At 35.4% G+C, this 12756-nt stretch overlaps 1 protein-coding gene across 3 annotated transcripts in view; it reads right to left on the bottom strand.

Moving 5' to 3' along the window:
• Positions 1–12756, bottom strand: part of LOC141836447 (uncharacterized) — a 61027-nt gene that overhangs the window by 14218 nt on the left and 34053 nt on the right. For all 3 annotated transcript variants that reach the window (XM_074723940.1, XM_074723938.1, XM_074723939.1), the window contains exon 5: positions 2379–2437. In XM_074723940.1, coding sequence (XP_074580041.1) covers positions 2379–2437 — 59 coding nt within the window. The remainder of the gene's footprint in view (positions 1–2378; positions 2438–12756) is intronic.

Raw genomic sequence — 12756 nt, 5'->3', positions numbered from 1 at the left:
TTTCTATTTTGAGGATTTTACTTAGAATCTATGTGGGTCTTTTTATATTTAGAGATATAGAATGCATCCAAGATTAAATAAACAATTAATAAGGCTTAGTGGATATCATGGAGATCCAACGGTAATTGCCACATTCCAACTTAAACACATTGAATATAAATATCAGATCTATAGTGATCTTGAATAAACCTACATCATGGCTCTGCATGATCTTCATTCACGTCCAATGGCATTGTGGTCCTGACAATTGGGTTCCAAGTAATTAGATTTGTTAACACATTTATCGAAGAGCTCAAGACATCCTAGCATTTGGACAATCTAGAGGTGATTGTACATCAAATCCTATAACATTAACAATTTTATATGAAATAGTTGTTTCTCTTGTCAACTCGTCTATTTTATTATTGTTACCCAAGCCATTCTAACATATAACACGAAGGTGCAAGAGTTTTGAGTGGAATTATACAAGCACCGAAGTTTAGACATCCATGTTAGGGAAAGGTCCTATGATTTTATTTTGTGTTTGGGTAGTGCTGATGGTTAATTCTAAATTTTTCTCTTGCTTTGCTATTTAGATATAAATCTAATTTGGCTACGGATGTATGCTGGTCTTGTAGAAACATATTACAGTTGCCATCTTGTGTCTTTCGATATAGGGTATGCCCCCTTTCCACAATGGTTATAGTTGCATAATACGCAACCCAACCAATTTGTATAGGGTTGATTGATAAATCTATCATTGGGAATTTCATATCTATCAATACTTTTAAACTTTTTCAATTTATCACAATGTTTATAATTTGTGTAAAATATATACATGTTTGATCTGCTCAAAAGTTAATTTGATAATGTGGTGATGACTTGGTGGAAAGCCAAGTCAATAGATATGCCAACCAAACTACCATGCTGGATTTGCAAAGTAGCAGCAGCAAAAGAAGCTCAAAGGCCTCATGGATGTGACTCATGGTGTTGATCTCTACAGTCACATCTGCTGAAACTACATTGATTTCATGGATGTGACTCATGGTGCTGATCTCTACAGTCACATTGCTGAAACTGCCTCGGTCTCCTCCGCTAGTCTACCTGGGCATGCTCCTCACCAACCACTTTTGGCAAATGTTTGTTCTACTAATGTCCTCTAGCTGCTTGACCAAATTCCCATATCCCATAAAAAATGTCATTTGTCAAGCCATAGGTGCACATCTACCAAGTCATTAGAGAATACCTTTCTCTAAAGAATACTCTTCTTCAACCAAGTCCTTTGAATGGAGTCCTCTTCGCGTTGCCAAGCCTTTTTTCGACCTTTACTAATCAAGATTTCATCTTGTCAGGCATCCAATCACCATTAATCTACTGAGACTTCCTCTTGTCATGCATTAGATCACCCTAGTTTTGCTGGGACTTTCTATTGCCAAACAGTCAATCCAAGGTTTAAAATTTCGAGTCATGCCGAATTTCTGGCTTTAACTGGAATAATACTTTCAATACCATATCGGTATTTTGATGTATGGTGTCGATTGGGAATTAGATGAGGAAGGTGGAAGGAGATGAAAAAAGAATAATAAGAATAACACACAACTATATACCTAACACCCATATGGAATGGTATATCTTTGACATTATATTATATGGGCAAAGTTAAAAATATAACAAATATTATTTTAATTCATCTTAACACGTTTTGTAGCATGTCAAAGGGTGTCGAATGCTAACATGATACTTTTCAACATGAATGAGACAACAACACATAATAAATTATTTATGTCAAGCAGTATTAAGTTTCAATAATTTATTGGAACAATATTTCCACCATGTCGTGCAACACGGTTCAAAATTTTAAACCATAATCGATCAACCATGATCGACCAAGCTTCCTCTTGCTATGTGACTTGCTCTTGCATTCACTTGTCACAAGCTTATCAAATATATTTTCTAACTCAACTGCCTAACATCAAAATTCATTGCACCAAGAGATAATCCTTTCGTGTGGATTTTGTATGGCAAGAATTTTGCTTTCGATTTTTCATCTTTTGTCAAACATCTAATTATCCTTGAGCACTTCCTCTATTGCACATGCAATACTAGTGGCCATGCGTGGAGATCCTGGTTGCACATGCAATATTTCAGATGCAACCATAACAGAAGTAACTCAACACTGGTTATACCCAACTCCTTTACCTAAGAATCTAAAGTATCTAGAAAGAAACCTGATGTGTTTGGAAATTTGAGGTCCACGAGATATTTTCACAAACCTAATTTCTGAAAGGAAGAATTTGGAATCTCTCTTCATCCTCTCAATGTTACCCACAGGATGACTTGCTAGAAGCAAACATTTTGATGCGAAGATGCATATTAGAATTATTAGAGACAGGCATTACCTTCTAAGTGAATCTTGACAGATAGCCCATTGTAAAGCAGCTTGTCCATGAAGTTCACTCTGCATTATCAATCTACCATTAAATGATACAATCAACAAAAAAGACAAAAAAATAAAAAATAAAACCAATGAAAAGTGTAATGGTCATAAGCGCCCAGGATTCAGATGGCCTTAATCTTGCTTTTAGCTAGTTATCTTGACTTTATGTTTCATGCTGTCCTGATTCCTGTTTTGCGGAATAACTTTAGCTACAATCCTTAAGATAGATTCATGAGAATCAGAATGACACGTTAATGGCTGCAAATCCAGTAAATATACAATTGGAAATTCCAAATTGGAAAATAAGGGTGTTCACTAAACTCCCCATGCAACCTCGCACTACAAATATGTATCAAAAACATGGAAACCAAATTCCAACCCCTTTCAGCAAATCCCTCAATTCAAACAAAGCTTGTGGTATATTGTTGGGATTATTGCCAACTATTGTATGTGGCACTACTAAATTAACCAAGTATATATGGATAATTATTAGTTCTTGTACTTGTACTCTTTTGGAACTGCCGGAATTTGATTGACAGCTGTGTATTAACTCATATCTGAACCTCTACTAATATGTTTCTTAAACCTTTTGATTTATTGTCTTATTTTTCTTCTTTTACATACAGGGTTCTTCACAGATTTGGTACATTTTCACATATTTGAAATGCATTTTTAGCCTCAGCCATTTTCTCAGAAAACAAGCAATCCCATGAATGGTGGTAAAGCTCAATTAATCAGAATTTCTATAATCTTGCAAAATGTTTCAGATAACCACAGTGCACACCTCTAGTTAAGATAATGTCTTTCTTAAAAATCCAATACTATGAAGTGCTTTGGAATATCTCAACATCTCTATTAGATTTTTCTACAAGTTAATGTATTTAACTGACTTAAATAACATTCAGTTTGTTTGTAGACTGTCAAGTAAGAGAAATATGGTTGAATTAATACTAGTCAATTTAGAAGCCAAAAACAAACCTTTATTATGTAAGTCCAGAAGATTGTTTCTAACTGGCGATGATAACAACAACCAATCATTTTTCTCACTGAGTGGAGTTAGGCTATATGGATCCTCCTATGTCATTGAGCTAGGCTTTATGGACTCCTATGTCATTAAGCTCGATCGCCTACTATATCATCATTTATATCCTCACATTGCCTAACTAGAGCATTTATTAGTTACCTAAGCACAACCATATCATACATGTCTCTCCAAGTTTTCCCTGAATAAGCACAATGCCGACTTTCTCTTTAATGTTTTTATTTCTTATACTGTCCATCCTCGTATGTCCGCGTATCCACCTTAGCATGCTCATTTCTGCGATTCTCGTCTTCTGCTTGTGTGCTCTATTCATACTCTAGCATTCATCTTCATATAACATAGCATTTTATAAAACTTCCTTTTAAGCTTTAGAGGTATCTTATGATCACAAAGAACACCTGATATCTTCTTCCATTTCATTCATTCTATTAGTATCCTATGTAAAATACTCTATCAACTCTTCCATCCTCTCATAAAAATGATATTAGATACTTAAAACTCTTAATTACAAGTAAATCGTCATCTCCTATCTTAAAAATTCGTTTGTTATGTCTAATCTACTAACTTAAATTTTATATATTGTGACTTTACTAAACTTAAAACGTTTTTTCAGTGTTTTCCATCAATATTTTAGCTTAGCATTTATTCCTTCACATGTCTCATAAACCAAAACAATGTCATTTGCAAACACCATTCACCATGGTAACGTGTCTTGAATGTGTCTAGTGAATTAATTCATGACTAATGTAAAAAAGAAAGAGACTTAGAATTGATCCTTAATACACTTGGAATCTTCACTCTTGTCATTACATCATCATACATACCTTTAATTGTATCAGTATACACTACGCTGACACCTTTCTTTTATAAAATTTTTCACATAACTTCTCTTAGGACTATGTCATAAGTTTTTACAAGATCAATGAATATCATGTGTAAGTCTTGCTTCATTTTCTGATACTTTTCAATTGTCCAAGAAAATGTATGGGTTCTATCATCGACCTTTCAAGCATGAAGCTAAATTGACTTTCGATCACCTTGATCTTCTTAATCTTTTTTCTATCACTCTTTCTCAAAATTTCATCGTATGACTCATTAGCTTAATTACTCTATAATTCATACAATTTTGTACATCTCATTTGTGTTTATACAAGGAACTAGATTACTTACCCTTCGTTGATTAAGTATTTTCTTTATTTTCAATAGCAGATTAAATAACTTTGTAAATCATTCAATACGCTACTTCCCTAGGCACCTCCATACCTCTATTGGAATATCATCTGATCCAACTATTTTTCCATTTTAAATCTCATTTAACATTTGTTCTACTTCTGAAATTTGAATTCTCCTATAAAAAATTAAATTGTTATACTCCTCTTACCTACTTAAATTTCCTAAAATTAGTTGGTCACTTAAACCTTCATTAAAAAATTGATGAAAATACCTCTTTTATTTTCACATCCTTCACTAATACCCTATGGATTCATCTTTCATGTATCTTATTTGAGTAAGATGCCTTATTTTCCTCTTTCTTTAGCTATTCTATAGATATCCCTTTCTCCTTTTTTAGATATCCCTTTCTCCTTTTTTTATATCAAGCTGTCAATACAAACATTCGAAAACCTCATTCTTAACTTCACTCACTGCTTTCTTAACCTCTTTTTTTATTACTGCATACTTTTCTTCGTTCTTACAAGTGTACAATAACTTATAGGTTGTTCGTTTTTCGTCACTTTCTCCTTCCTCGTTCCATCACCAAAATTCTTTATTTGATGGTTTTTGTCCTCTTATGCTCTAGGCCATCATTTTCAAATTCAATGTCATCTTATCCCATGTTGTATTCAAGTCGACATATATTTCTCCTAATATTTATACTTCTATCCTCTCTTTAACGATACTTTACTTCCCGTCCTTTAACTTCCACCACTTGATAATATGAGTCATGCATGTTTTCCTTCTACTCATATTATGCTTGAGACTCATATCTAATATCACTAGCCTATACTAGATAGTTAAGTTTTCTCTAAGAATGACCTTGCAATCTTTACAAAAAGTTCTATCCCTCTTCTTGATCATAAGAAAGTCAATATGCGACTCATTGCTCCCACTTTTGAATGTAACTAGGTGTTCTCTTTTTTAAAAAAATGCATTAGCTATTATAAATTAATATGCTATTATGAAATCCAATATAGTTTTTCATTTTTATTCCAAAATCATGGCCCTTCTGCACCTTATCATTTTCCTTATTTCTTACTCTTATATGCCCATTTAGATCTTCTTATATTAAAATCATCTCGTTTGTCAAAATTTTTTATACTAGCTTATCCAAGCCTTATCAAAATCTATGTTAATATATTTATCTAGTTCTACTTGAGGTGCATATATGTTAATTATATTAATAGTTTCTTTTGTTACTATTATCTTAAGAACTATAATCTTATCTTCCTTCCTAACTACTCCTACTACTTTGTCCCTCAATGAACAATCTATAGTATTCCTATTGCATTTCTCGTTTTACTCTTTCCTGTGTACCATGATTTAAAATCTGAGTTCTCCATCATCTTTATCATCTCCCCTACCCATTTTCTCTTGTAAACACAAAATATTAATTCTTCTCTTAATCTACTACCTTCATTACTTGCCAATGAATGCTCATACACTCCATATTCCAAATCTAAGACAATGATATACATATAATGCTTGTTGTTATCCAACCTAGAGTGTAAGAACTCTTGTATATGTAATACTACACCCAAATTCTCATGGAGATGTAGTAGTTCTTGTCGCGACGTTGCATTCGAACCCTACAATACATTCCTTTTGGAAAACAATCTAGCATTAGTACAATAGTTTGATAAATCCATACATTATATTTGTCTATGTTTTACGTTGGCTGGCAACCTAACACAACCCTCCTTTATTCGGGCTTGAGACCGGTCATAGCGGATTTTGTTTCTAATTGATAAATTTAAAAAATTATAAAAAAATCAAAAACAAAATGCAGAGGTACCAAAAATATATATATATATAACAGTTGATATATTTAAATTATTTACAAAGGCCAATGGAATCCAATTTTATTCATTGGTCTGATTCTGTTATCTTTCCCTTACATTGTTCACATTTTTTTTCTGTCAAATCCGTTGTTCACATTTTTTTTGGTAAAATCCATTGTTCACACTTATGATATGTGGTGTAAATGTTGAAAGTGTCGGTCAGAAATTCTGCCTCTATTTAGCAAGAAACAGAAGTTTGGTCTTTTACTTCTATTAAGACTCAGATATGATAATACTCTTGAATATCAAATGCATACAACTTGTTTTATCTTCCTTCTGTACAACTCATGATATTACATATTAACAGACAACATCGGTATAGCTCCCAACAAGAAGTCTAAGTAAAAGTAAGGATCATTTGTTGAATGTAATTTGCTCCTTATTGTTTCATATGCATATACCCTATCAATTTTGAGAGGATGCACTTCTAACTGTTAATTTTTATTTTATACTGTTATTTCCTTTGTGTTGTTAGTTTCTATTTTATATCCAACGAAATTATCTTGCCCATAGTACATTAAATTTTGATTTGTTTACTATGATCACCCTTGTCTATGGGTCATGGTAAGTTTTATCCTTACTACATTCAATATCTCCTTTGATATTCTTGGATGCAAAAGAGGTATGATCAAGGCTTAAAATCTCGACCCATGTCGAGATTTCGATCTCAGACCGAAACAATACGGTTTCGGTATCGTATTGTGTCGTGTTGTGCTGATACAATTTCGATATTTTTTTATTTTTATATATATAGTAATTATTAGATAAATATATTTATTATGTATAATTTAAAAATAAGTTGTATATTAATTTTATAAGTTCTCAATTATTGAACAACTTAATATTGTTAAACAAAAACAAGTAAATATATTTTTCTTTAAAAAAATGATCTATCAATAACTCGAATTAAAATTGATAGTTGATACATCATAATATGTTACCTTACTAATACCAAAAGGAGTGGCTCGAATCAAATGGAAGCATTGGCTCTCAACATTCTAATTAGATCAACTTCATAGTTCTCTAACACCCAGATTAAATAATCATCCTATGACATGCAATATTAATATTGATTTCTCAACATGTCCGTCCACATGTCTCGATTCACCACTAGAAGTTAGACTTGAACAGACACTACTAAAATCAGGACTAGTACAAGCACAGGATATGAATAAACATATGTCCCTAAGCTCTGATATGATAGATCACCAGATGATGCATCAGAGCTATAATAAAAAGGCTAAGAATATGATGAACTTTGATCAAAATTAATCTCAGCTAAATTCTCCCTCATATCTTGATAATTATGAGTTTTCTTTTGTTTGTCAACTTTAGATCGATGTTGATACTGACTCTTAATAGTTCTAGCTCTATGATCATCATCTTGGGTTACATGCATGTAATCTTTCTCACATGTCCAAGGCTCCGGTGCTGAACTAGGGGGAACATAAGTTCTACAATGCATAGCCACTGTCATCACTTCCATGAGTATTTTCACTGTTATCGACATCACTATCATCATTTCAAATTTTTCATCGAACTATAGTGTCGGAAGGTGATGATGTTTTATTACTGTCATCATGTTCTTGCTCATTAATTGCATCGAGTGGATTTTCACTAATTCTCAATTGACCCCTTTCTTAAAAATAAGGGTTTTGACTTTTCTTTTCTCTTTAGTAAAAATTGCAGGAACCTTGTCTTTACTTTTATCTACAAACTTTGGTTAAGTTTAGGGTTGGAATGTTTGAGAACATCTAAGCGAGATCCAAAAATTAAAATTCTTGATCAAAAGCTTTATCATCATCTTCTTCCTCACTGATATCTCCTCTAACTTGTATTTTTTTCAATCTGCAGACTAAGACATTGAGATGGTCATGATGGATCTCCTGCTTCATCAAATAATAGATTCTCAGCCTCAACAAACTTCCACCAATTCATCATTAGATCATTCTTAGTTTGGACAAATCTAATATCAAATGGGTCTACATCATCAAACTTTTGTTCTTCCTTCTCTTTTGTTATTACTCTTAGTTAAAAACACATATTATAATGAACGTATCTTCTCCAAGCGACGATAAAAAAGATGATTTCGTACTTTTGTATTAATGAGGGAGAAAGTTTTGGCGCAAGGAGCACTAATTTGTCCCGAGAGTTTCAATGTTTGATAATACACTTAGGTCTGGTCTATTTGACCAAGGGTTGATCCAAACAAGACCTAATATTTGGATATGAGTGAAGTCTAGTCAGGTCAAAATTGACAAGAAGCCTAGCAAAAAGTCCTAGTCGGTTAGACCAGACAAGAAGAAGTCCTAGTTGAGGTTAGGCAGGGAAAGTCCTAATTGGAGGTTAGGCAGGGAAAGTCCTAGCTGAAAGTCCTGATCTGGAGTATTGGGCAAGGAAATCCTGATCTAGAGTATTGGACAAGGAAGTTCTGACTAAAGGTTGGACAAGGGAAAGTCCAAGCAGGTCAAGGGTGACCGGATGTTTGGCAGGTGAGAAGTCTACCTATAGAAGTGACTAGTTCTAACAAAAAGTTAGGCACAGATAAGTCGGTTAGGTTAGACCTACAGGGTAAGGCTTAAATAAGCCTAGTAGGTCAGACGGACTACAGGTAGGCTTAGGTTGCTTGTTTGTTTGTATGTTGATCTTGCAGAGACCAAGAGCTGGAAGCAAGATAGAGGAAGCATAAAAGGAGCAAACAAAAGTAATTGAACCAAGTCCGGGATCAACTCAGGTCAAACCCGAGTTGATTGGATCTGGAAGCCCAGATGTTACTCCAAGCGCCTAGACGGTCCAAGCGCCCCTAGATGATCCAGGCACCCAGATCAAGAAGAATCGATGATGAGTTAGGATTTTTATGCACTTTATCGATTCAATTGTTAGTGAGAGCCCTAGAGCCAATCATGTGATGATTGATGTATGGACTCCATGTATCATATTTCTATTTATTTATAAAGGCATTTCTTTTGTGGTTATTATACTTACTTGTATTGGTGCCAAATAACTAAGTATAATAATGTCCTTGAGTAGTAGGTTCATATCTATATCAATCGATTGGTTGAATCGATAGTGAGATGATATAGAGAACACTACACTAAAGCATTCCTAGTCAAGTATTAACATTCAAGGACAATGTTAATGCGTAGAGACTAGCATGTAGGTCAACATGATGACTTGATCTCACAAGTCATGGATATGAGATATCAAGTTGACACATGGGTATGCATTGGAGAATGTATACTGAATGACCCGCCATGAGAAAGTATCATGGATCGTTATATGAGTGTCATATACTTTCTCATGTGGCTATTAGTATGACTATTAGTCCTTAGACCTGAAGTCACCATGGTTCCCAACATAAGGAGTTATATACTTTGGCTTCGTCAAACGTCACCCGTAACTGGGTGGACTATAAAGGCGATTACTGGGTATGTAACAAATTATGTAGTGGGATGTGAGTGATGTAGATGGGATCTATCCCTCCTATATGACGGGAGTGATATCTTAGTTCTTGATAGAGTGAGACCACTAAAGTGCATGGCCATGCCCAAATGAGTCAACATGAGATGTTGAGCTCGTTTGATTGAGTGAGTCTACTTGGAGTTCAAGACATAGATTGATTAGAGGATGACACGGTCTATGCCTCGGTTTAATCAATCTTGATATCAAGGATAGAAGGACATGGTCACATATTGTGAGAGTCACAATTAGTAGTCACAAGGTGATGTTGGATCTCAACATTCTTGTAGCTTGGGTAGTAGTGATGTGTTGCTAGATACCGCTCACTACTTATGCACCTAAATGAGTTTAGGGCATTGCCAACGTTACAAGAACCTATAGGGTCACACTCAAAGGGCAATTAGGTGGAAATTAGGTTCATGTGATGAACCAAGAGGATTAGATTCATGTGATGAATCAAGTTGGGTTAGGTGTAATCCAAACTAGACTAGTGGAGTTGATTTGATCAACTTTGGGAGATTAGAAGTCAAGTTTGACTTGACTTGAGAAGGAGAAATTTTGGGAGTCAAGTTTGACTTGACTTTGTGCCATGTCATCATAAATGTTGACTTGACTTTTTGCCATGTCATCATTTATGTTGACTTGACTCATGCCACCTCATGGTCAATTATTGACTTGACCATTTGACCTTTAGGTGAGGTGGCATAAGTGATGGCCAATGGTGAGCCTCCACATCATCATGGTGCCACCTCATGGGAGGTTACAAGATGAGGTTTGTAACTCATGGGGTGTTAAAGCTTTTAAATGGGATTAATTGCCTTTTAATGGTGGGGGCCCACAAGTGGATGAAAAGGAAAAAATGTTGGGTGTTTTTTTCTTCAACGTTTTTTTCATTCAACGTTGAAAGTGCTTTTCTCTCCTCTCTCTCTCTTTTTTCTTCTCCCTCTCCCTCTCCTCTCTGCTAGCCAAAACCTCTAAGGGTGCTAGCACACCTTTTGAGTTTTGGTTTTCCACCATTTTGTCCGAGTGGATACCATAGAGGAGACTACACGTGTAGCTCTCGAGATCCGACGACTCCACCGTGGACGAGCGGGATACGCGAAGGGCACGCATCGAGGGTAAAGTTCTTATCTCGTAGATCTAGTGTAGATCTAGGTTTTAAACATGTACATGAGTTTTTATGTTTTATCTTCGCACGGATCCAATGGCAAGGGGGTTCCGAGGTTTCCGCAACGCAAAAAGCGGTTTTTGCGGCTCGAAAAACCCAACAGTGGTATCAGAGCCACGTGCGAAGCTTGTACATGTTTATTTTTGTATTTTTTTGTATTAGATGCAAAATTTACAGATTTATAAGTTTCTGTAATTTTTCTAATTTTTATGATTTTATGAGAATTTTTCTCGTAGAGGAGAAGCAACAAGTGTTCGGACACTTGTAGGCTTCATCCACCGAGAAAAACTCTCCGGATCGGCAAGATCTCGCCCCGAAATTTTTGGGACAGCGTAGGAAGGTGCTTAAGATCGTTAGGACACTCGTGAAGGTTATTTCGCGAGTAGGGGTGCTGCCCCTAAACCCCGCAAGGGGCTATGTCCTGCGATTGCGCCCGAAAACGCGTAGCGGGTCCGCTCCGGAGATGCGTCTCGTAAAATTATAAAAATCAGTAGAAAAATTATGGAAATTTATGAAAAATACATAATTTAGAATTATGTATCAGATTGTGATAGTCATGGCCCAAAAACCCCAAAAAGTTTGGAAATGATTATGTTGTAATTCATAATACGGCCTGCGCGCCGTTTATTGTGTTGTGGGTGTTGTATGTGATACGCGACCTGCGAGTCGTGCCTTTATCTTTTTATAATCTGATTGTAAATTAGATTTAGACTCGAATGTAACTCGAGTTTCACTTTTGTAATGTACAATTGAGTCGGTGGAGAGTCCACTCGGAGACGGAGTTACGAGGAGGGAGACGGCAACACAAGGTGGTCACAAGGAGGCGCTTGGAGAAGCGGCTTGACTTAGGTTGACCATCCGATCTTCTCTTTGGCTAGAGAAGATCGTAGTAGGGCCATGACAAATCACAATTAAGTTTATTTATGTTTATGCCTTGTGTGTATGTGATGCATGCTAGTATAGGATAAATATAAATAAAGCCTTCGATGCGTATAAGATACAAATCGCCGATTAGATTAGATCAAATCGATCCAACTCTACGAATGCCTACCACGTTTTGATACCCATCACTACCTCGATCATATGATGTTGTTGAATCTGCCAAAGCAGAGCAACGCATATTATCTTGGTAGGGTGCGGAGGGACAACCTTGGTCCCGCCTATCAAAGCGTGGGTTAGAGTAACCTCAATTAGATTGAGTGTAACTAGTTACCTCAATTAGATTGAGTAAAACTATAGGCATTTTTCAAATGATTGGAAAGGTAGGACAAGACTACTTTTACACTAAGACTTGGGCGATTTAGCCAAAGCTAACTCAAGTCTTCTTGTAACGGTGAATCTCTTGGCCCTATAAACAAGAGTTGCATAGAGATGTAATCGGTAATTTGTTACCTACCGATCATACTACGTCTTGGGCGATTTAGCCAAAGCTAACTCAAGGCGTAGTACGATGTGGGTCTTGTCCCACATGAATTATAGTTATTTAATGAAAAATCGAGTAGTGTGGTTTGACCACATCCATGACTCGATTCCATAAAATTTCTATAATTCAGTGGGAGCATCATTTAATTAAAGGCCTAATTAAATGATAGAGTAGAATATGATATTTACTTTC

This window comes from Curcuma longa, chromosome 10 (genome assembly GCF_044706935.1).
Source record: "Curcuma longa cultivar G26 ecotype Majalengka, Jawa Barat chromosome 10, ITB_CL_G26_1.1, whole genome shotgun sequence".
NCBI classification, from domain to species: Eukaryota; Viridiplantae; Streptophyta; class Magnoliopsida; order Zingiberales; family Zingiberaceae; genus Curcuma; species Curcuma longa.
This window is presented reverse-complemented; position numbering and strand designations above follow the sequence as displayed.